The sequence below is a fragment of the Patiria miniata genome, unplaced genomic scaffold (genome assembly GCF_015706575.1).
Source record: "Patiria miniata isolate m_02_andy unplaced genomic scaffold, ASM1570657v1 HiC_scaffold_16, whole genome shotgun sequence".
NCBI classification, from domain to species: Eukaryota; Metazoa; Echinodermata; class Asteroidea; order Valvatida; family Asterinidae; genus Patiria; species Patiria miniata.
This window is the reverse complement of record NW_024037054.1, coordinates 3,901,027-3,924,621: the sequence shown is the minus strand read 5'-3', so window position 1 is coordinate 3,924,621 and position 23,595 is coordinate 3,901,027. Positions and strand designations below refer to the sequence as shown.

General features: G+C 38.9%; 2 protein-coding genes across 2 annotated transcripts in view; one reads left to right on the top strand and one right to left on the bottom strand.

The window, feature by feature from the left end:
• The window catches only part of LOC119722700 (TPR and ankyrin repeat-containing protein 1-like), a 32,676-nt gene extending 13,509 nt beyond the window's left edge, over positions 1-19,167 (bottom strand). The window contains exons 1-5 of the mRNA XM_038192954.1: positions 18,897-19,167; positions 15,707-15,966; positions 13,910-14,075; positions 11,237-11,337; positions 10,209-10,327 (exon numbers count right to left, since the gene is read on the bottom strand). Coding sequence (XP_038048882.1) covers positions 10,209-10,327; positions 11,237-11,337; positions 13,910-14,075; positions 15,707-15,966; positions 18,897-19,002 — 752 coding nt within the window. The 5' untranslated portion in view covers positions 19,003-19,167. The remainder of the gene's footprint in view (positions 1-10,208; positions 10,328-11,236; positions 11,338-13,909; positions 14,076-15,706; positions 15,967-18,896) is intronic.
• Positions 19,168-19,267: 100 nt separating this feature from the next.
• On the top strand, positions 19,268-22,122 carry LOC119722701 (pre-miRNA 5'-monophosphate methyltransferase-like). Its single transcript, XM_038192955.1, has 2 exons — positions 19,268-19,664; positions 20,731-22,122. The coding sequence occupies exons 1-2, from the start codon at positions 19,482-19,484 to the stop codon at positions 21,406-21,408; spliced, it is 861 nt and encodes a 286-aa protein (XP_038048883.1). The 5' UTR covers positions 19,268-19,481; the 3' UTR covers positions 21,409-22,122.
• The last annotated feature ends 1,473 nt before the right edge of the window (positions 22,123-23,595 follow it).

The window sequence follows — 23,595 nt, the reverse complement described above, 5'->3', positions numbered from 1 at the left end:
CGATGACGTCACGATGACGTCACTCTTCGGGGCACATCTCTGCTATAAGGACTATGACTATGCTAACTTTGAATGATGTATGACAAAGATAAATGTCAAAAGTGGCACTGAGAAAAAACGTGTACAAAGTCTATGGGATTTAGGCGACAAAAAGAAGAAGAAGAAGAAAGAAAAAAAATGAGAACAAAAAGAAAGGCTTTTCCGCTTTTTTGCGGAAAAGCCAAAAAAAAAGGAAAAAAAAAAACTTTAACGAAAACAATAGCTGTTCCCAATTGAAATTGGGAACAGCTAACAAGAGCTGTTTCGGTGTGTACACCGAAACAGCTAAAGAGAAAAAAAAAAATAACAAAAACAAGAGCTGTTTCGGTGTGTACACCGAAACAGCTAAAAAAAAAAAGAAAAAAAGGAAAAAAACTAGAAATTGTGGTTGTGAACAACCACAGAGCTGTTCCCAATATTGATTATCTGTTGGACCCATATACATATAAGTAGAGATCTATGTCTGTTTGCAACAAAAGATAGGGCTTTTCTGAATTATGATTTGTTTTTATCAATAATACGTCCCTGACTATGCATGAACATAAAATCTGTCAAAGTTAGCCGCAAATCGGCTAAAACGGTCACTGTGGACAGGATTTGACCTAAGCAACACGTGCGCTGTGCGCGGGCTGACTGATATACGATATGTACAACGTACGTGCATGTACATGTACATGTACTGTACATTGTGGACGTCCTGTGCATGTTTCAAAGCAGAGGTATTATCAACCTGAAGTTTTAAGCGTGCGCAGGGCATTTCCGAGTTTGCTTATTGCCTCAGAGCTTTCAAATGTTTTAGACCTACCCTTCAATCGACAACTAAAGTAAAAACTAATATAAAAACTGCCATGGTTGATTTTTCAGGAATTTTCTAAGGAAAAAGGGTCTTTTCATTATAACTTCCGGTCTGATGACGTCATACACCTTAAACTTCGCACACGTCTTAAGTGGGTCAAGGTCATCATATACACCAATATTTAGGCGATTCCGACAAACTTCGCCACAGACATCTATTCAAAATACATTTTTGAAAATTTTCAACCTGTCGCTAGAGGGCGCTCGAAGATTGCATGACGTCATCGGTAGATGATTTGAAGAATACTATCAACCAAGAGACTAACACCGTTGAAAGCAAGTTCATATCTATTACCACTTTCAAATAATAAGCCACTTCCGGTTTTGGCCTTTTTCGACCGGAAGCAAGGGTCACGTGATTTCACGCACACTGAATGAAATAAAGACCTCAACCTACTCTACCACTTGCCGGCAACAGAATGCTGCGGACGCGTACGGTTGATTTCTTATGCATTTTTTAATATTAAAAGTGTCACAATTAAATTGCCTATAAATAAAAACCGGATGACGTCATCATGACGTCATCATTACACAATGTTGTTTGAACTAGGGTCTTTGCTTCGACAAAGATTGGTGTAAATGAATTACTGGCAAAGAGTCGAAAATGCCCTCTGAAAATTGACATTTTTTTTTAAATTTCTGTGTACAAAGTCTATGGGAAAAATTAAATATTCAAAATTCTATAATAAATCACGTGATGACATCAGCATGACGAAAAGTTTCGGCACACATCCTCAGATGATGGTTAATAACTATGCTGAGTTTAAAGTTGATCGGATTTAAAATAATTGCCAAAGTGGCTTGTAGAATAAAACGTGTACAAAACCTATGGGGAAAAGTGGAAAAAGAAAAAAAAACTAGAGGTCTATGTCTGTTTGCAACAGAACATAGGGCTTTTCCGCATTATGATTTTTTTTAATCAATAATATGCCCTGAATATTCATGAACATAAAATCTGTCAAAAGAATTTTGCATTTTGCATGTTGCGTTCGGGAGATATGGCTAAAAGGTCAAAACAAATAAATATTCATATAAAATCTCAGGATGACGTCATGATGACGACACCTCATTTTTAATCTATAACACATCCTGGTATAGCCACATACCAAGATTCAACCCAATCAGACTTACATTTCTGTAGATATAAGACTTCACAATATGTACGTAAATTTTCAAAAATCAATAAAAAAATTAGGTGATGACGTCATCGTGACGTCATAGTCTAGGCAGAATTTTTGTATGAGGGTTTTCCTTGGCTGTAACTTTGATGACGATTCCAGATCGCCAAGTTATAAAAATGGTGGCTTGAAAACGTGTACAAATTTAAAAATCCAACAGCAGAAAAACTGCACCTTTAAATACGTGATTTGCCTTTAAACTGAAAGATTTTATCAAATATTACTTGATATTCTGACTCTTGGGAATATTTTCAATCAAATGACAGGCTTAAAAAAATACGATTTCTTTTTCCTTCTCATAGTAATTCTCAGCCGAAGTTCAGAACTACTCAGTAAGATATATCAGTGTTGTATAGGAAAAGACTTGTGGAGAAAGCTGTGTACAAAGTCTATGAGCAAAATTAATTATTCATGAATCCATAATAAATCATTTGATGATGACGTCATCATGATGTCATAGTCTTGGCATAATTTTTGTATGAGAGTCTTTCTTGGCTGTATTTTTGATGACGATTCCAGATCGCCAAGTTATGAAAATGGTGGCTTGAAAACGTGTACAAAGTCAATAGGTTAAAAATCCCACAGCAGAAAAACTGCACATTTAAATTAGTGATTTTCCTTTAAACTGAAACATTTTTATAAAATATTACTTGCTATTCTAACTCTTGGGAATATTTTCAATCAAATGACAGGCGTAAAAAAATACGATTTCTTTTTCCTTCTCATAGTAATTCTCAGCCGAAGTTCAGAACTACTCAGTAAGATATATCAGTGTTGTATAGGGAAAGACTTGTGATGAAAGCTGGGTACAAAGTCTATGAGAAAAATTAATTATTCATAAATCCATAATAAATCACTTGATGACGTCATCATGACGTCACTCTTCGGGACACATCTTGGCTATAGGGACTATGCTTATGCCAACTTTCAATGATGTCTGACAAAGATTAATGCCAAAAGTGATATAATACGTCCCTGTCTATGCGCATGCATGAACATAAAATCTGTCAAAGTTAGCCGAAAATCGGCTAAAACGGTCACTGTGGACAGGATTTGACCTCAGCAACACGTGCGCTGCAGGCTGACTGACATACGATGTATGTGCCTATGTACAACGTACGTGCATGTACATGTACATGTACATTGTGGACGTCCTGTCCTGTGCATGTTTTGAAGCAGAGGTATTGTCAACGTGAAGTTTTAAGCGTGCGCAGGGTATGTTCGAGTTCGCTTATCGCCTCGAAACTTTCAAATGTTTTAGACCTACCCTTCAATCGACAATTAAAGTAAAAACAAATATAAAAACTGCCATGGTTGATTTTTCAGGAATTTTCAAATGAAAAAGACTCTTTTTATTATAACTTCCGGTCTGATGACGTCATTTGCCTAAAACTTCGCAAACGTCTTAAGTGGGTCAAGGTCATTATATACACCAATATTTAGGCGATTCCGACAAACTTCGCCACAGACATCTATTCAAAATACATTTTTGCTAATTTTCAACCTGTCGCTAGAGGGCGCTCGAAGATTGCATGACGTCATCGGTAGATGATTTGAAGAATTCTATCGGCCAAGAGACTAACACCGTTAAAAGCAAGTTCATTTCTATTACCATTTTCAAATAATAAGCCACTTCCGGTTTGGGCCTTTTTCGACCGGAAGCAAGGGTCACGTGATTGCACGCACACTGAATAAAATGAAGACCTTAACCTGCTCTACCACTTGCCGGCAACAGAATGCTGCGGACGCGTACGGTTGATTTCTTATGCATTTTCAAATATTAAAAGTGTCACAATTTAATTGCCTATAAATAAACACAGGATGACGTCATCATGACGTCATCATTCCACAATGTTGTTTGAATTAGGGTCTTTGCTTGGACAAAGATTGGTGTAAATGAATTACTGGCAAAGAGTCAAAAATGCCCTTTGGAAATCGACAATTATTTTTTAATTTCTGTGTACAAAGTCTATGGGAAAAATTAAATATTCAAAAATCTATAATAAATTAGTCGATGACGTCACCATGACGTCAATCTTCGGGACACATCTTTGCTATAGGGGCTATGCTTATGCTAACTTAGAATGATGTATGACAAAGATTAATGCCAAAAGTGGTGTGTAGAATAAACGTGTACAAAGTCTATGGGGTTTTGGGAAAAAAAGAAGAAGAAGAAGAAGAAGAAGAAAGAAAAAAAATCAGAACAAAAAGAAAGGCTTTTCCGCAACAATGCGGAAAAGCCAAAAAAAAAAACTAGAAATGTGTTTGTGGACAAACACTGAGCTGTTTCGAACGTTTTATTAATGACTGCCGTATTAGTTTCATCCAGGTCGAATGAACATGTACATGCATATTCTATACAAAAAGTGTCCATCCTATGTAAAAAAAAAAAAAAAAAAACTATCTACGACCAGTACCTATCTACGACCTAACAAACCTTTTGCAAAAAAGAATTTCGAATTAACCACGTTCCATTGATGAGATATGAGTAAAAGGTCCAAAAATTGAATAATTCATATAAAATCACATGATGACGTCATCGTGACGTCACTGCAATCTTTGTCTATAACGCCTCCTGGAATATCTGTATATCGAGATTGAACCCAATCGGACCACAGGTTCTCTGGATATAGTGACTTAAACTATGCAGTTTTAGGATGACGTCATGTGACACGTGATGACGTCATGATGACGTCATGATTCGGCATACATCTTCAGATGGTTGTATAAGTGTGTGCCGGGTTTGAAGTCGATCGGACCGTATTTTATATAATTTTTGCAAAATTTGAAGAAAATATTAAAATTTGAAAAAATTCATAAAAAATCAGGTGATGACGTCATGATGACGTCATTTCAGATTTGGAATGCTGTTATCTATACCTACCTACCCACCAAGATTCATAACGATCGGACATACCCTTATATGTGAAACAAAAAATCACGTTTTTGATGACGTCATCATGACGTCACACATTTTACGAAATTTTGTGCATCTATCTATGACCTAACAAACCTGTTACGAAAAGAATTTCGAATTTACCACATTCCTTGTATGAGATATGAGTAAAAGGTCCAAAAATTGAATAATTTAAATAAAATCACACGATGACGTCATCATGACGTTACTGCAATTTTCGTCTATAACACGTCCCGGAATACTTGCATACCAAGTTTGAACCCAATCGGACTTCTGGTTCTGTAGATATAGGGCCTTAAAGTATGCTCTTTTAGGATGACGTCACGTGACACGTGATGACGTCAGCATGACGAAAAGTTTCGGCACACATCTTTAGATGGTGGTCTTAGTGTGTGCCAGGTTTGAAGTCGATCGGATTTGAAAAAGGTCCAAAAGTGCGTTGTAGAACGAAAACACGTGTTATCCTATGGGAAAAAAAGTGGAAGAAAAAAAAAAAAGAGAAAAAAAAAAATAACAAAAACAAGAGCTGTTTCGGTGTGTACACCGAAACAGCTAAAAAAAAAAGGAAAAAACTAAAACTATGTGGTTGTGAGTGAACAACCACAGAGCTGTTCCCAACATGTTTTTGATTGTCTATTGCACAGTACACAATGATTCAATGATTTGTTCTAAAAAAAATTTACTATTAAATTGAAATTATAATATGAATCGGTGATGGTCTTGTTCGGGACACATTTTCCGAAGAGAAGCTGGTTGGGTTCTGAAAACATAAAATTGGAAATATATTTTTGGGAACAGGTCTGTTTGTACGAGATATAGACATAGAAGTAGAGATCTATGTCTGTTTGCAACAAAAGATAGGGCTTTTCCGCATTATGATTGGTTTTTATCAATAATACGTCCCTGACTATGCATGAACATAAAATCTGTCAAAGCTAGCCAGAAATCAGCTAAAACGGTCACTGTGGACAGGATTTGACCTCAGCAACACGTGCGCTGCGCGCGGGCTGACTGACATACGATATGTACAACGTACGTGCATGTACATGTACATGTACATTGTGGACGTCCTGTGCATGTTTTCAAGCAGAGGTATTGTCAACCTGAAGTTTGAAGCGTGCGCAGGGCATGTCCGAGTTTGCTTATTGCCTCGAAGCTTTGAACTGTTTTAGACCTACCCTTCAATAGACAATTAAAGTAAAAACTAATATAAAAACTGCCATGGTTGATTTTTCAGGAATTTTCTAGGGAGAAAGGGTCTTTTCATTATAACTTCCGGTCTGATGACGTCATACACCTAAAACTTCGCACACGTCTTAAGTGGGTCAAGGTCATCATATACACCAATATTTAGGCAATTCCGACAAACTTCGCTACAGACATCTATTCAAAATACATTTTTGCAAATTTTCAACCTGTCGCTAGAGGGCGCTCGAAGATTGCATGACGTCATCGGTAAATGATTTGAAGAATACTATCAGCCAAGAGACTAACACCGTTAAAAGCAAGTTCATATGTATTACCACTTTTAAATAAAAAGCCACTTCCGGTTTTGGCCTTTTTCGACTGGAAGCAAGGGTCACGTGATTTCACGCACACTGAATGAAATAAAGACCTCAACCTACTCTACCACTTGCCGGCAACAAAATGCTGCGGACGCGTACGGTTGATTTCTTATGCATTTTTAAATATTAAAAGTGTCACAATTTAATTGCCTATAAATAAACACCGGATGACGTCATCATGACGTCATCATTACACAATGTTGTTTGAATTAGGGTCTTTGCTTGGACAAAGATTGGTGTAAATGAATTACTGGCAAAGAGTCGAAAATGCCCTCTGAAAATTGACATTTTTAAAAACAATTCTGTGTACAAAGTCTATGGGAAAAATTAAATATTCAAAATTCTATAATAAATCACGTGATGACGTCAGCATGACGAAAAGTTTCGGCACACATCCTCAGATGATGATTAATAACTATGCTGAGTTTAAAGTTGATCGGATTTAAAATAATTGCCAAAGTGGCTTGTAGAATAAAAACGTGTACAAAACCTATGGGGAAAAGTGGAAAAAGAAAAGAAAAAAAAACTAGAGGTCTATGTCTGTTTGCAACAGAACATAGGGCTTTTCCGCATTATGATTTTTTTTAATCAATAATATGCCCTGAACATTCATGAACATAAAATCTGTCAAAAGAATTTTGCATTTTGCATGTTGCGTTCGGGAGATATGGCTAAAAGGTCCGAACAAATAAATATTCATATAAAATCTCAGGATGACGTCATCATCACGTCACCTCATTTTTAATCTATAACACATCCTGGTATAGCCACATACCAAGTTTCAACCCAATCGGACTTACATTTCTGTAGATATAAGACTTCACAATATGTACGTAAATTTTCAAAAATCAATAAATAATTAGGTGATGACGTCATCGTGACGTCATAGTATAGGCAGAATTTTTGTATGAGGGTCTTCCTTGGCTGTAACTTTGATGACGATTCCAGATCGCCAAGTTATAAAAATGGTGCCTTGAAAACGTGTACAAAGTCAATGGGTTAAAAATCCAACAGCAGAAAAACTGCACCTTTAAATACGTGATTTGCCTTTAAACTGAAACATTTTTATCAAATATTACTTGATATTCTGACTCTTGGGAATATTTTCAATCAAATGACAGGCGTAAAAAAATACGATTTCTTTTTCCTTCTCATAGTAATTCTCAGCCGAAGTTCAGAACTACTCAGTAAGATATATCAGTGTTGTATAGGAAAAGACTTGTGGAGAAAGCTGTGTACAAAGTCTATGAGAAAAATTAATTATTCATGAATCCATAATAAATCATTTGATGACGACGTCATCATGATGTCATAGTCTTGGCATAATTTTTGTATGAGGGTCTTTCTTGGCTGTAACTTTGATGACGATTCCAGATCGCCAAAATATGAAAATGGTGGCTTGAAAACGTGTACAAAGTCAATAGGTTAAAAATCCCACAGCAGAAAAACTGCACCTTTAAATGCGTGATTTTCCTTTAAACTGAAACATTTTTATAACATATTACTTGCTATTCTAACTCTTGGGAATATTTTCAATCAAATGAAAGGCGTAAAAAAAATATAATTTCTTTTTCCTTCTCATAGTAATTCTCAGCCGAAGTTCAGAACTACTCAGTAAGATATATCAGTGTTGTACATGTATAGGGAAAGACTTGTGGAGAAAGCTGTGTACAAAGTCTATGAGAAAAATTAATTATTCATAAATCCATAATAAATCACTTGATGGCGTCACCATGACGTCACTCTTCGGGACACGTCTTGGCTATAGGGACTATGCTTATGCAAACTTTCAATGATATCTGAAAAAGATTAATGCCAAGAGTGCTATAATACGTCCCTGTCTATGCGCATGCATGAACATAAAATCTGTCAAATTTAGCCGAAAATCGGCTAAAACGGTCACTGTGGACAGGATTTGACCTTAGCAACACGTGCGCTGCAGGCTGACTGACATACGATGTATGTGCCTATGTACAACGTACGTGCATGAACATATACATGTACATTGTGGACGTCCTGTCCTGTGCATGTTTTGAAGCAGAGGTATTGTCAACCTGAAGTTTTAAGCGTGCGCAGGGTATGTTCGAGTTTGCTTATCGCCTCGAAACATTGAAATGTTTTAGACCTACTCTTCAATCGACAATTAAAGTAAAAACAAATATAAAAACTGCCATGGTTGATTTTTCAAATGAAAACGGGTCTTTTTATTGTAACTTCCGGTCTGATGACGTCATTTGCCTAAAACTTCGCACACGTCTTAAGTGGGTCAAGGTCATCATATACACCAATATTTAGGCGATTACGACAAACTTCGCCACAGACATCTATTCAAAATACATTTTTGCTAATTTTCAACCTGTCGCTAGAGGGCGCTCGAAAATTGCATGACGTCATCGGTAGATGATTTGAAGAATACTGTCAGCCAAGAAACTAACACCGTTAAAAGCAAGTTCATATCTATTACCACTTTTAAATGATAAGCCACTTCCGGTTTGGGCCTTTTTCGACCGGAAGCAAGGGTCACGTGATTTCACGCACACTGAATGAAATAAAGACCTCAACCTATTCTACCACTTGCCAGCAACAAAATGCTGCGGACGCGTACGGTTGATTTCTTATGCATTCTTGAATATTAAAAGTGTCACAATTTAATTGCCTATAAATACACACCTGATGACGTCATCATGACGTCATCATTACACAATGTTGTTTAAATTAGGGTCGTTGCTTGGACAAAGATTGGTGTAAACGAACTACTGGCAAAGAGTCAAAAATGCCCTTTGCAAATCAACAATTTTTTTTAAATTTCTGTGTACAAAGTCTATGGGAAAAATTAAATATTCAAAAATCTATAATAAATTAGTCGATGACGTCACCATGACGTCAATCTTCGGGACACATCTTTGCTATAGGGACTATGCTTATGCTAACTTTGAATGATGTATGACAAAGATTAATGCCAAAAGTGGCGTTGAGAAAAAACGTGCACAAAGTCTATGGGGTTTAGGCGACAAAAAGAAGAAGCCAAAAAAAAAAAAAAAATGAGAACAAAAACAAAGGCTTTTCCGCAACTTTGCGGAAAAGCCAAAAAAAAAAAAAGGAAAAAAAAAAACTTTAACGAAAACAATAGCTGTTCCCAATTGAAATTGGGAACAGCTAACAAGAACAACAGGAACAGCAGCAGCACCAGCAACAACGGAAACGGAGCGGCATACGGTACCTCCACTACCTGGAGACTCAAACCACCTCTACCAATGGACAGAAATTCCGTTTAGAAGAAATATGATACCAAGACCTACCGATTCAGTCCAGCAGTTTTTGCTTCAGAAACTATTTTGTGAAGCACACATCTTGCATGTGGGTATTACTACAATGATCCCACCATCCAAATAAGTCAATTCTAGGCTGCGGTTTAGTCATGCATCGGTACAAAATGACTCTTGACTTTGTTTCACAAAATAGGTTCTAGAACAAAAAATACTGGACCAAATCGGTTGATCTTGGTGTCTTATTCTTTAAAGTTTCATAACCATGAAAATTTTTCACTTTTCTCAAATGGTTAATATCAAATCTCCCAAACTGTTGTTTCAAGATCTAACGTAAACTGCCTACAAAACGTCAGTTTCATATTCTGTGGCCCAAAAAGGAACTTACCGGACTAAGGGTCGGAGGTCTATACCGGATGTGTCACAGCCCTTGGCTGCACCGCCTTGCCCAATCTCAAATGTCTTGCCCGACTGAGTACCACCGCGGAGGAACACCAGATGCAGACCCTGTTAAAAAAGGAGGGTAGAGAATTTTTGTTCTGCAATTTACATTATTTATTGGGAGAAATGAAACCACGGATTCTTCTAAAGTGTGCAAGCACTCTAGATCAAATTCCTGAAGAAATCGGGAGAAGACAAAGATATCTTAAGTTTTAGAGGTGAGAGGATATTCCAGGGAAAAGCCATGGCATCAGGTACAATGTAGGGACTGAAAACCCAACCCACATGTCTGCCGAGATGGGTAACGAAGACTAGGAAAGGAAACTCGTCTTCACTGGAAAGTCGTTCTACATGTACCAGTAGGTTCGATTTCACTAAACTTGAAGCTATAGTCCATCATTTGCAGCCATCTGAAAAGTAACTGGCTTAATTATTGTTGAAAAACAAACTTGATTGAAAGATAGGAACTAAACTCCCTGTGAAATTATTCTTTCTGGCAAGCTGCCATTTTGAAGTAATCAACGAAAGAAGGCCTTTCCAACGGTTTGTCTTAAGACGCACCGTAGGAAAATTTAAATTAGTAGTTAGTTTTGTTATTCGGCGAAGCGTGCGCAAGCACTGGCACGACGCACACGCGCGTGCGGTTGCTATAATTCGTCAGATCAGTGCGCGACGTCGCGTATAGCTGCAATTCAAAACAATTCAAAACATGATTCAGTAACTTTTGATTTGAAATTGAGATCCTAAAATGCTGTTTTTCTCGGAATATACAGCTGAAGCTTAGCTGAAACTTCATCGGGTTAGTTGTTCGGTATCCTTCATTAGATTTTGAACACTTTTGTTGCTTCAAACGAACAAAATGCACAAATTACAAATGATAAACTATATCTTTAAAATGCATTCAGCACGTCTGAACTTCCTTAGCAACGCAGCTTGAATCCACTGATCAAAATGAATGAAGGGTTGGTTTTATACCTGATACTCCTTGTTCTTGGCCAGGCGTTGCACAACTTCAGTCCACACGGATGTAGCGACGTCCAGAAGTCTGAAGAGGAACTGTGACTTCTTCCACTTATCTGCACGAAAAAAAAGAAGAAGAAAAACCAAAATAGTTGCAACGGGACACTGCAGGTGTGTGGCAGTTAATTATTGAACCCAAGATGGCTTTCTTTTAAAGATAGAGTAGATCATTTGCAGCTATGCAAAAAGTAACTGACAAAATTATTGTTGAAAAACTTAATTATACCGTACATGTAGTTCAAAAATGGTGATGGCAAGAAACTCCCTGTAAATTATTCTTTTTGGCATGTTGTCATTTTGAAGAAAACAATAAAAGAAGGCCATTTCCAAAGATGCATCAATTGACACATTTGGAAATTTAGCTGGTTTGTAATTCGGCGAATCCGTGAATGGGTGTGCCCGTTTGCTATTGTTCATCGGTTCAGTGCATTACATCACGTAGCTGCAATCGGCTGCATGAGAACGTGGCCCCGATGCTGATTTTGGCCGCAATTCAAAACACGACTCGGCAACTTTTCGAATTGAAATCAAGATCCTAGAATATTGTTTTCTCAGAAAATACAGCATTCACAGTGCTAAAACTTCATCAGGTTACAGTCCTGCTCACGGTTAATGAATCAAGACCACGGAAAAATTAATCCTAACGTCAACGAGCACCGTCAACGTAATCCGCTTAGGAAGGATTATAAAACCGTTCTCGAAAGTAAATTGTTAGGTCGGTTTCCCAACTGAAACTCAAACAACACAGCCCTAGTCATGCAAATTATAACAATTTCCGTATAGAGCTTCCAAGGTCATCCTTTGACTGAATCTGTTCAACAGACTTTGTGCCATTTATGAATGCAATAGACAAAAACAAGTCATCTGCAAATCGCGTGTGTCGCTTTTTTCCGTGGTCTATCCCTATGTTTTGTGTGCATAAGATAATTCAAATTTTGTGCATTTTTATACGACGACCTCAAATGACCCCTGGATGACCAAACTGCCAAGTTATTGGAAAATACCTTATTTGAAAGTAGGTAAATAATAGCCTCAAGCACCCTGTGAAAGTGTTGCACCCTGGGAATATGTTGTCATTTGCAAGAAAAGTGGAATTTTGTATCAATTTTACCAACCATCATTGGGAAAAAATACTGCCCCAAATGGACCAAATTTAGTTAGTCCCCATTTTGTTTGCAATCGATAACATATCTGTGAACAGGACGGGGCAAGCTGGCTAGTCTAGTTGCCTTGCCTGACAATTCCCAGATGTCTATAAATTGTTCTGTTTCATCTGAAGTGTCAGGTCAGGGAACCAGATCACGAGAACAGCCTGTTTTCTTGGGGGGGGTTTTCCTGGTATCTACAGCCATATATGGTTGCGCGGGTGAAGCTTGGCTGGTTGTCAAGTAATGCTAATCTGATTACTTACTTAGACGCTGTAACACAGCAGTGAAATTCGTGAACCCCCCAAAACATGGCCATTTGAACATTGTATTTCTCAAAAAATATGCTCAGTATGATTGAAATGTTACATTATAACGGAAAGAGTAATTCTAAACTTCATGTCAGTGAAAAAATCGCCGTCATCCATGCCTAAACCTCAATACTGGTTACTGGTAAAGCAGACCTTCAAGTCTGGAAGAAATCGTTCGAAAATGTCCCCAAATCTATGTATTTATATCAATTTCTAGGAATTTACGAAAGTTGTTATTTCACGAATAGTTGAACACTTATATCATCTAAGTATATTCCGCATTTCAGCTTAATCTGTTGGTGTTAATGCTTGTGTAACAGCTCAAAATATCTCTAAGGAAAATCTTGACAAGTAGTTTTTCGACCCAACCCACTTGCATGGTTTTCATAGCACCATAGGCGCTACGGTTGACCAATTTTCGCCTGGCACAGCACAATAATGACGGGTATATTTGCATATTCATTAACGTCACCAGGAGTGACTTGGCGTGGGTCTCGGTATCGACCAATGGAAGCCGGCAAAAAGGCTGATATTTATCAATTAATAACTTGTGAAGGAGGCTTTTATGCAAATTTTTACTGCACACCATAATGGGTAGGAACCTTATTAATATTTGTGAGGCTTAAAAAGATTAAAAGACATTGCTAACACCAGCGTTACAGCTTTCAAATATGCACGTAGACAGGCCTATTTTTCCAATTTCAACGAAAAGTAAAGAACATGTCACAACGATTTTTAGCACACACTTGGATCATTATAAGGGAAATAAACCCTGAAAGTTGCATGCAGATACGGTCTTCAAAACGGAAGAAATTAATTTTCCAAGATTTTGCCCGCCAACGTAAACATGTGTGTGTACATGTAGTTTCATTCAAAATAAAGTGTTACATAACCTTTAGAAATCGCCCTTCGCAACCACAGGGCTGTCTAGATGAATGCAAAACTTTAAAATGCTCACTGGAATGCTAATGTGGTATACAATGCTAACCCCCAAATCCGTCCATTTCTGAAAATGACAGCAAAAGCAAATGTTGTGCCTTACCTTTAAATGTGCAATGTACATTTACATTTGAAAGCCTACATGTAAATCATTGCACATAAAAACTTCCAGTTAAGAAATTCATGACAATTCACGAATAGAGATCTGTGGCGCAACCAGAGCAAAAACTCACCCCACAGTTGAACAGTCAGAAATGTGATCTCATAGACAAAGTTGAAGCGGAAGTCAACAGCCTCCTTGTTGTCACCTAGAATCTTGGGATAGCCGTCGATGAGGGCCTCCAAAGCTTCATCCTCCTTGCCCATCTGCTTCATGACAGTGGCAGCACGCCAGTAACCCTGATAATGAGGAGCAAGTCCAACCAATTGACCTTTGGTTCATGAGTAGTGGATTTATGACATACAAGTACCTTGCGTCTGAGCACTTATAAGGGAAGAATGCAAATTAAACAAAGGTTACCTTGAGGTATGGGAATGTCTCACTTCATATGCAAAATAAAGGCGCATGCGCATTGATCGAAACTAAATAAACTTTCTTCTGTAACAGAAGAAACTTTATCTAGCACAACCTAGAGTGTAGAAATTGACAGTTGTCAACCAGTCAACAGCAGAGTTGCTGACTCGAGTCATGTGACTTGGACTCGAGTCGGACTCGAGTCGCTATTTTTGTGACTTGTGACTTGACTTGTAAATACCAGCTTTGACTTGTGACTTGACTTGGACTTGCAAACAATGATTTGTGACTTGACTTGGGATTGCAAAAAATGACTTGTTACAAACCCAAGTCAGACGCTAAATCCAGTGAAATGAATAGTTCCCACTAGTTTCAAAAGTTTTCAATACGACTGTCACAACAAACTACACAGTTTTCAATGACCAAGTCTCTTGCGTAATGTAATGGTTGAACAAACTTTGAAAGGAACCTTTCATGAAAAGAAAGCAGGCCTTTGTCAATTGCATGTAAAATACCGGATAGCATAACCCATTGGTAGGCGTTTAGTATACATGAAAATTGAACAATAAAGTGTTAGTATACTACATGTAATCGAGTGAGTGAAGTCTTTTTTTCATGTCATCTCAACATTTATTTCTACAATGTAAAGTAAATTTATTACAAAGGGCTAATATCCGACAGATATGTAATAAACTACAAGAATAGTAATAGCAACACATTGAAAAAGGGGAATTAAGGAGGCATGTTCAAAATAACTCGTAAGTTGACGTTAGGTTCTTTTAGCTTATTACAGCTGGACAAAATAATGTGCAACTTGACGTGTTCTTGGACAAAGATACTTGTGACTTGACTTGTGTTTAGACCAAATGACTTGTGACTTGACTTGTGACTGGACTTAATGACTTGTGACTTGACTTGTGACTGGCCCTAATGACTTGTGACTTGACTTGGACTTGCAAACAATGACTTGTGACTTGACTTGGACTTGCAAAAAATGACTTGCTGCCACCTCTGGTCAACAGAGTGTAGTGCGTGGTACTGTCGCACCTGCATGCGGACGAAGTGCACAGCAGGCTGTTGTTGTCAACAACTACAATAGCAGCTTCGAGCGACGCAAAATTTACTTCGGTAAGCAAAGACTAATTCGAAGAAATTTAAGAAATAAAACGGTCCAGAAATGTATTTCTTGTGGATCAAGTCAGCCTAATAGAAACAATAATAATGGATGGCTTTTTTTCGGGGATGCAAGAATATATTGCGCTCGTTATAACAATACATATTTCGACTCATGCAACATTGTTATAGCTCATGCAATATTTCTTGTATCCCCCTCAAAGCCATGCAATATTAGTTATTAGAACTGCTTACCTACTGTAATAACCTTTATACATGATTATAATTATAAACATTGGCCCGGCCTTTCAAAAATGAAAAATTGTGCTTGGATCAAATTGGCAGGCCCTCTAAATTTGAAAATTCGAATATGCACATCGACATGTATATTCCATGGCCTCACCTTTTGGAATGTTGGGTCGATTCTAATGCACTCTATTGCATCTTCAAAGGCCGGGCCAAGCTGTTGGAGTTTCATCAGCGCTGTGCAGCGATTGCTGCGCAACATCGCCTTCTCTCGCGGCGTCAGTAGATCAAACGGATGCTCTGGATTCTCATCAATCTCCATGGCTTTGGTGTACAGACCGACGGCCTCTCTCGGATTGTGGTGGATGATGTCATTACCCTGTTGCTTCAGTTCTTCCACGTACCACCAGATGCCACCTGTTAATCCAAATCAGGGAAGGGAGAAACGCTTTAGAATACCAAACAAAAAAAGAACGGAAAGAAATAAAAAGGTAAAATATGGCTTAAGCTGTGCATTTTTCCCACACCAATCCAAGACCAGTGCGAGGTCACTTCGAAAATGCAATTTCTTCAACAGTATCTGAGGTCTCCGTTTTTTGGTCGTTTTTTTTTTGAGGCCAGCACGTTTTTATTTTGTGGTACCCATTTTTACTTCGTGAATAATCCGTGGCCACCTCGGAAACACCGCAGGACCAACCGGTGCTCGTATCCGTTTCCTGGAATTCACGGACTGCATGCCGGAGACATCTCGCGGCCATCCCGATTGCATCCCGTCCCGTGATGAATTTGGCGCCAGCTTGAGAGCACTACGTGTAGTCCGGGAACACTTCGTGGCCAACTCGTGGACACTTCATAGTACTATCGAGTACCACGTAATGAAAATGGCCGTAAAACAGGCCAACAATCAATCCCGTAAAATCCGATGTAACTTCAGCCCAACCTCGAGAACACTACGTGAGTACTTCAAATAAGCCGTATTGAACACGTTTTCAATTCGGCAATTAATTTCTGAAGTGCACACATTTCAGTTTTTCAACATATCCAAAAACTTTTAGGGTAATCCGTGGAGCATCCATGAGAATCGGCCCACGGAAGGAATCGACACGTCCTTAATTTGTGGTTAGTTCGTGGCAACCCGTGAGATCTGATTCCATTTTGTGGTTACTTAGATTTTTAAACTTTTGCGCCCACTGACACCTCGAAGTGGCCACGAAATGGCTTCACGTATTGGTGTGAGAGGGGTCTAAAGGAAAGTAGTGTCACTTGAATGTATTTTTCAGACATTTTACTTTTCCTTTGACCCTTACTCCCTAGGCATTTTTGCTAGGATGCAATCTCAATCCTGCAAATCCTCCAACTGCCTCCCACAGGCATGCAAGCTCCATAAGGAGATTCTCAGTACTACTCGTGCTAGGTACATACCATAAACATAGCTAGAGTGGTGTTTCACAAAACGTGCAGTAAAATTGTTTAACAAAATCATTGGATTTTATATTATTTTGATTTGTTTGGACTTTTTGACCCAATTTGTGCTCGGCTGGTATTAACTCTAACTCCTGGGGCTCTTTTACTAGAAAGTATCCTGAATCCGCCGAAATCCTGAATCCCGCAAAAAATGCTGGTATCCTGAGTCCATCAGAATCCCCCAGTGTAGATACTGGAGGCGTCCTGAATCCGCCAAAGTCCACCAGCAAAAGTCTCGATGGATTCTGGCGGATTCAGGATACCATGGTGGCATAAAACAAATTACTGCATGTTTTTCCATAGAGTCTTCAAAATCCATTGATCACCTAAATTTCTGGTGGATTTTGACGGATTCAGGATACCACGCTTGCATGAAGATTGTGATGTGTGTTGTTGCATAGGATCCATCAAAATACACCAATGCATGGTTCAACTGCTGGTGGATACGATGTGGGTTGTTTCTCCTTTCAACTTGAGCTGTGGGTAATTATGTATACTATGATGTTTGCATTAATGTCTGGAAGGGCTATTTCAATGAGCCATTGTCCGACCCCAGCATTGCTTTGTCTGGATGGGTTATGTACATAATCCATTGTATATGCTGAGGCCTAATAAGCCGCAGTCACAAGCTCCCAACCACCCAGTACATACATTTTTGTACAGCATGTGACAGACCTGGCAGGGCTACAAGCAGTATTTACTTGACCACAAACATAGCCAAAGAGTTAATCTGTTGAGATCCTGAATCCACCAAAGTCCCCCAACAGCTCAATATGGAGGTATCCTGAATCCATCAAAATCCTGCAGTTCTGGCTTACAATCCTGAATCCATCAAAATCCCCCATTTTGTGCAATATGGAGGTATCCTGAATCCGCCAAAATCCCCCGAAACAGGGGGATGGATTTTGATGGATCCAGGTACGTTGGGGTTTATAAAAAAAAGTGTTTGAAACTGGCTATGGACGGAGGCAAAGGCAAGAGTTTATTTAGGTTGTAATTTTGAATTATATATTTTGCTGCAACTTTCTTACCTGTTTTAGCGGTTAGAGTCGTGCTAGTTTACAGCAGCAGTTCAGACCATTCTCTGCCTGTGAAAGTTTACCCCATAATTTCCCTCATAAAACAAAACCCTGCCTTATTGATATTCAACATGTTGATATTCAACATGGTGTCTTCATGTATTGTGTACCATTTCCTAACAGTCCTGAATCCTCCAATTTCAATATAATTTTACACACCCCCTAGGGAGTTAGGGTTAAAGATTCCATAAACATAAAGTGACTTCAGGCTGGCTTTCAGAAATTGAAAACCTTTTGAATTTTTTACAACGGATGAAAAATTGGAGATATTTCACCTTGTTAAAGACAACAATCGCGCCTTTTAACCCTAACGATCCCCAACCAGCAAAACTCCAACACCAGGGTTTGTTGGAATTGGTTGGGAAGACAGTGCTTTACGTGGGATTAGGCATACCACAAACAAACAGGTGGGGTATTCTGCAATTACTCCATATCCCTCCACTTATCATCTGATTTAAAAAATTTCATTAGTTTTCAATTTCTGAAAGCCAGGCTGACATCTTGAAAGTAAACACAGGTTCAATATGAGCAAAAAACAAAATCAAGAGCCTATTGTGATGCAAGGACTGAAGGACTTAAAATATTAAATAAAGTTTCGGCACAAATTTGTGCCCAATTTCCGGACACCATCTTTTTATGACTTCCCGCCCGTCACCGGCCTCCACTTCAATAAAAAAATATGTCACATGACTTCCAGATAAAGTTTTACTAAGGTCACGGTACCAATGCATGACTAAATAAGTTCAAGGCAGAATAATATTTTTGGGAAACTGAAGGAAGCGAGTAAAATAACGCTACACGTACCGGGCATCCTAGCAAAGTCATGAAAGTCGCGTTCTGTCGCCATCGGATGATGCATGGCACGAGCACGTCGCCGTGTTCGATGCCACTCGTCATCGCGAGTGTCCATCTTGCTTCAGTTTTACTGGCCTCTTCTTCTATTTCTGCCAGGCAACATCTTAGGAATTTGAGCTACTGCAGTCAGCACCGCCGAATCGACAGCTTTAAATTAATTAGCGAATTAATTTCACACGCGGGTTTTCCCCTACACGATCAAATCTGCACGGTACGGATGTGCATGTGACACGTGCAGATCATTTTTAGTTTACGAAACGCCTGTTTCGTTCCGGCTTAGTCTTTGTCTCCAGTCAAAGATTTATAAGAATCGTTATGCGTTAAACCCCAATAAAAGACGCCAACCGTTGGCCTGTTGTGAAATAATCTGGTGTCTCCATATCAGAAAATTGTGAAATGCTCAACTGAAATCTTTCAAGTCAGGGATATAAAAAATATGGAGCTAGCTACAGCTGACGCCGAAGTTCGGAGATAAAGCAAAAAACATTCGAATACCCCATTTGTTGTGGCAGATATCCAGTCTAAAAAATTAAAATGGCTGCGCCCGTGGGCACTTTTCATCCTGGCGCGGCTCCATTCGGAAATTTCATCAATTACTATTCCTTTAATCCACCAGAGAAGCGAATACGGTTCCTACCAGATGACCTTTTGAGAGTCATAAGTAATGTAGGGAGAAAGAGGAACGTTGCAGTACTGGATGTTGGATGCAATGCAGGGGTAAATTATTTGGTTGTCACATTGTCATTGTTGATTGACAGTGTTGTCTGGCAATCCGCGCCGCAGATACTAGACTAGTGCACATGGGCGTCGCGGGGGGGGGGGGGGAGCGCTCCCCTCCTTTCTTTCCCTCCCCCCCCCCCCCCCCCCCCCATTTCTGGGGGGGGTGTGAAGCCATATTGCTGTTAACTTGGTAATCCTTACTTTTAGGACCCCGTTCCTATATAGGAAGGGAAAGACTCACCAAAACAGTTGACTAAATGACACTCAAAATTGACATTCTGATACTTCTTGGCACATCTGAACAATTGGCAATGACACCTTCTTGACTTCTAAAGACTGCTTTAGCCTGCAAAAGTCACTTTGGTACTGGACGGACATCTGCAAAAGTCAGTTTTGAACAGAACTCGTAAAAAATAGAGGTGTCCTAAAAGTAAGGATTACCGTTAACTTGATTGGGGGGGGGGGGGGGGGTTAGGGCAGACGTTCCCCTGCCCATTCTCGGAAAAATGACAAATTGAGAATATGTTGAAAAACTTAAGGAATTTTGGGCAGAAAATATGCTTTGCTCCCCCCCCCCGAATAAATCCTGGCGACGCCCATGTCAGTGCAGCAGGCCAACACTGTTAGTTGTCCATTGTAATGTTGTTGTCGAACTTGCCGAACGAAAAACTTTTGATGGGTTGGAACACAATAGAAATTCCAATAATACTGGTTTCGTTTCAGTTACGATAACGTTTTCAGTTATTAATGCTTTTAAAATGACCTCTGCAACCTCACGAGAGCATTCTTTTATGAGTAACTTTTTTATGAATTTCATATAGGGCCTAATGTCATTTGTTAAATAGCAAAATAGCAAAGTTTTTAATTAGCCATGATCCAGTCCAAAGTTATTCCGTTCTTAAGCTGGCAGATCGTGTAGCGCCCTCATCATGCACGTACCTGTACTAGGCCAACACCATATAAATATTAACTTGCCATATCACTAAGATATTACTAACTTGTGTCGAGTACGTATTAAACAAAAGTCCAATAATATTCTAATAACATTTATGTGGTTTTACAGAATCTGACCGAGGCATTATACCTGCACCTGACTAAGCCAAATCTCAGTCAAGCAGAAGAAACAGAGGACAGTCTCACACATGCAGCATCAACTGATGAAGCTAATGATGACATTTCAAACACTGCTGAAATGTCTCATCTTTCAAGAGATTCGCTCAGTGTATCAGTCAATGTTCTGGGATGCGACATTGACGAAACACTCATCTTCCGTGCACACGAGTCCAATTCTTTCCCCAAAAACATTGCCTATCGCACAGTGGACTTCATGTGCGATGCCTCGAGACAATCCAACCTGACGGAATTCTTGTCATCAAGAGACTCGGAGACGATCGACAGATTTGACCTGGTGTGCTGCTTCTCCATCACCATGTGGATCCACCTTCAACACGGCGATGCCGGACTGCGCAAATTCCTGACGGAGGCCGCACGCTTGTCCAGGTACCTACTCGTGGAGCCCCAGCCCTGGAAGTGTTACAAGTCGGCCCTGCGTCGGGTGCGGAAAGTCGGTATCGAGAATTCGTGGCGATTCACAGAGCTCACTATGCGAGAGAATGTCGACGAAAACATCCGAGACTACCTGACGTCTGCCTGTCAGATGGAATTAGTCAGGACCCTAGGGGAGACACACTGGGAGAGAAAATTACTCTTGTTCAGGAACACGAGTGACACAGATTCCTAGCATCTTGTAACCACACTGAATGGTCTTATTGATATCCTTTATATTTTTTTTTAAACCTTTAAATTATTATAATACACTAAGTCGGTTTCCCTCATGGTTTTATTTTTATTATTTTATAAACTGAGAAGTCCGTGAAGACTTCAGGAGAACATTTAACTTTGGTCGCTTATAGAAAAATGCGCTGAAAAAATATTGTAATAATGCAATAAACACTGAAGATTCAAAGACAATCTCGTATTTAAACGTGTAAGGTTCACCTAAAAATGTCGGATTCAGTGGTTAAAAAAACACTTTTTGTTCCATCCAAAGCAAGACAGGTTTTCGCAACTAAATCAAATGAGCAGGGAAATATTAATCAAGCTGGAAAATTTGCAGTAAAGCTCAAACTCAAACTCAAACCCCTTATCATTTCAACAGCATTATACACAATAAACAAACAAATCAACTTGATTTTGGTATTTCTGTGTACAGCAGCAACTGGGCATGATGGCCCAGTGTTTTATTTACAATCGTTCAATATTTTCAACCTTACAGACTTGATGTAAGCATACATTACAGAAGTATCGTTTAGGCATAAGAGCCTTTCCAATGGTCCTATTTAAAACAATTCGCTATTCAGATTATTAGATTCATTATAAGCATTTTGTTATACAGAGTATTAAACCATGAGATATCACTCTCCTTCACAGTTGTTATAGCTGTTGAATCTTCGTACAACGTTTCATGTTTTGTTTAATCCCATTGCTGTAATGACTGCAAGATACAAAAAAACACAAAAACCATTTTTTGGAAAAGTGGAAACGTACACCTGAGCTATGCAAGACAAATCCTTCAGGCTAGGGTAGCAATTTAATAACAAAACTTGACAAATATACTGGTGTTAAAATTGTGGGTTGTCGTTGCTGCTCGCAAGCATGAAGTGGTCTAGCTTCAAACACGTGGAATGGGAGGAATATTATCGCAAGGTAAAATCTGGACTTTTCCATTTCACGAGGCGAAGCCGAGTGAACTGGAAAAGTCCAGATTTTACCGAGCAATAATATTCCTCCCATTTCACAATTTAAAGCCACTCAATATTTGATTTATATAACTGACATATAGATCCTTGTCATTTGATATATTTGAACAATTTTTTTCCAATACAAAACTAGAAGAAAATGCATTTCTCTCTTCCAAACCACCCCTTCACGAAAATGTTTGAACTCAACGCTGTATCGCTGGCTCTTTGGAACAATACGCGCTACGCGCAATGCTAAACGCGCACACCAGCTGCATGCATTTGCACACAAATGGCGCGTCGTGACCCCAACTGTTGAATAGTATTTCCCATTCCCCATGGGCGGATAGTACTTTTTGAGGCTCGGCATGAATGGGAGCAATAACGAATATCACGTGATGTGAGTTCCACCAATCAAATGACAAGGATCTGTATGTCGGTTATATAATCATTTATATCCAGACTAATTATGGCCATGAGGCCAAATTAAAAGTGTGGTACATATGCAAACAAAGAAACTACAATTAACATTGGTAGTAAATAAAAATACGAATATATGAAATAAAACAGTGGATATTAAAACATTTAAGACAAAAACAATAAGAACGATGAACGCCTTAATACACACACTGAAGAAGTAAAAATAGTTGTGGATACATTTGGATAAGTGGGAGATAACATAATTATTTAAAACATCGATAAAAGAGGGAACTGGGTTTTTTTTAAACTTTTTTTTTAATTTTATTTTTTTACCTTGGACATCTGTCATGACTCTAACCGTGTTGGGGGAACAAGGATGCTAGTGTGGAAATAGCCTTTAGTCAAGTCCCACACGTTTATCCGGACACGTGATGCACCCCGGATGCTGACACGTAAAAAGACTAGCACGAGCGGCGTAGCCGCGAGGGCCTTTACCATCTCGTGGAGAACGCTTATGTTTTTCTTTACATTTGTCTACCGATTTGGTAGACATGCATAATGCATTACCCGTTGTGAATTGACCAATAAAAATGCAGAATTACTAACGTATATCATGCAGCCGTCGTCTGGTGCCAGACAGCCATGGCGCGCGTGCTGTTGCTGGTAACCGCAGACCACCGTTAGATGATTGGTTTATATTGCTTGATTTAATTACGTGAATAAATGAATAAGTTATTATAGTTCCACGAGATAGTAAAGGCCCTCGCGGC

Coding starts and splice junctions, on each gene's coding strand:
- LOC119722701 (XM_038192955.1), top strand. CDS start 19,482: ATGGCTGCGCCCGTGGGCACTTTTCATCCTGGCGCGGCTCCATTCGGA. Junction 19,665..20,730: donor ATGTTGGATGCAATGCAGGG/GTAAATTATTTG, acceptor GTGGTTTTACAG/AATCTGACCGAGGCATTATA.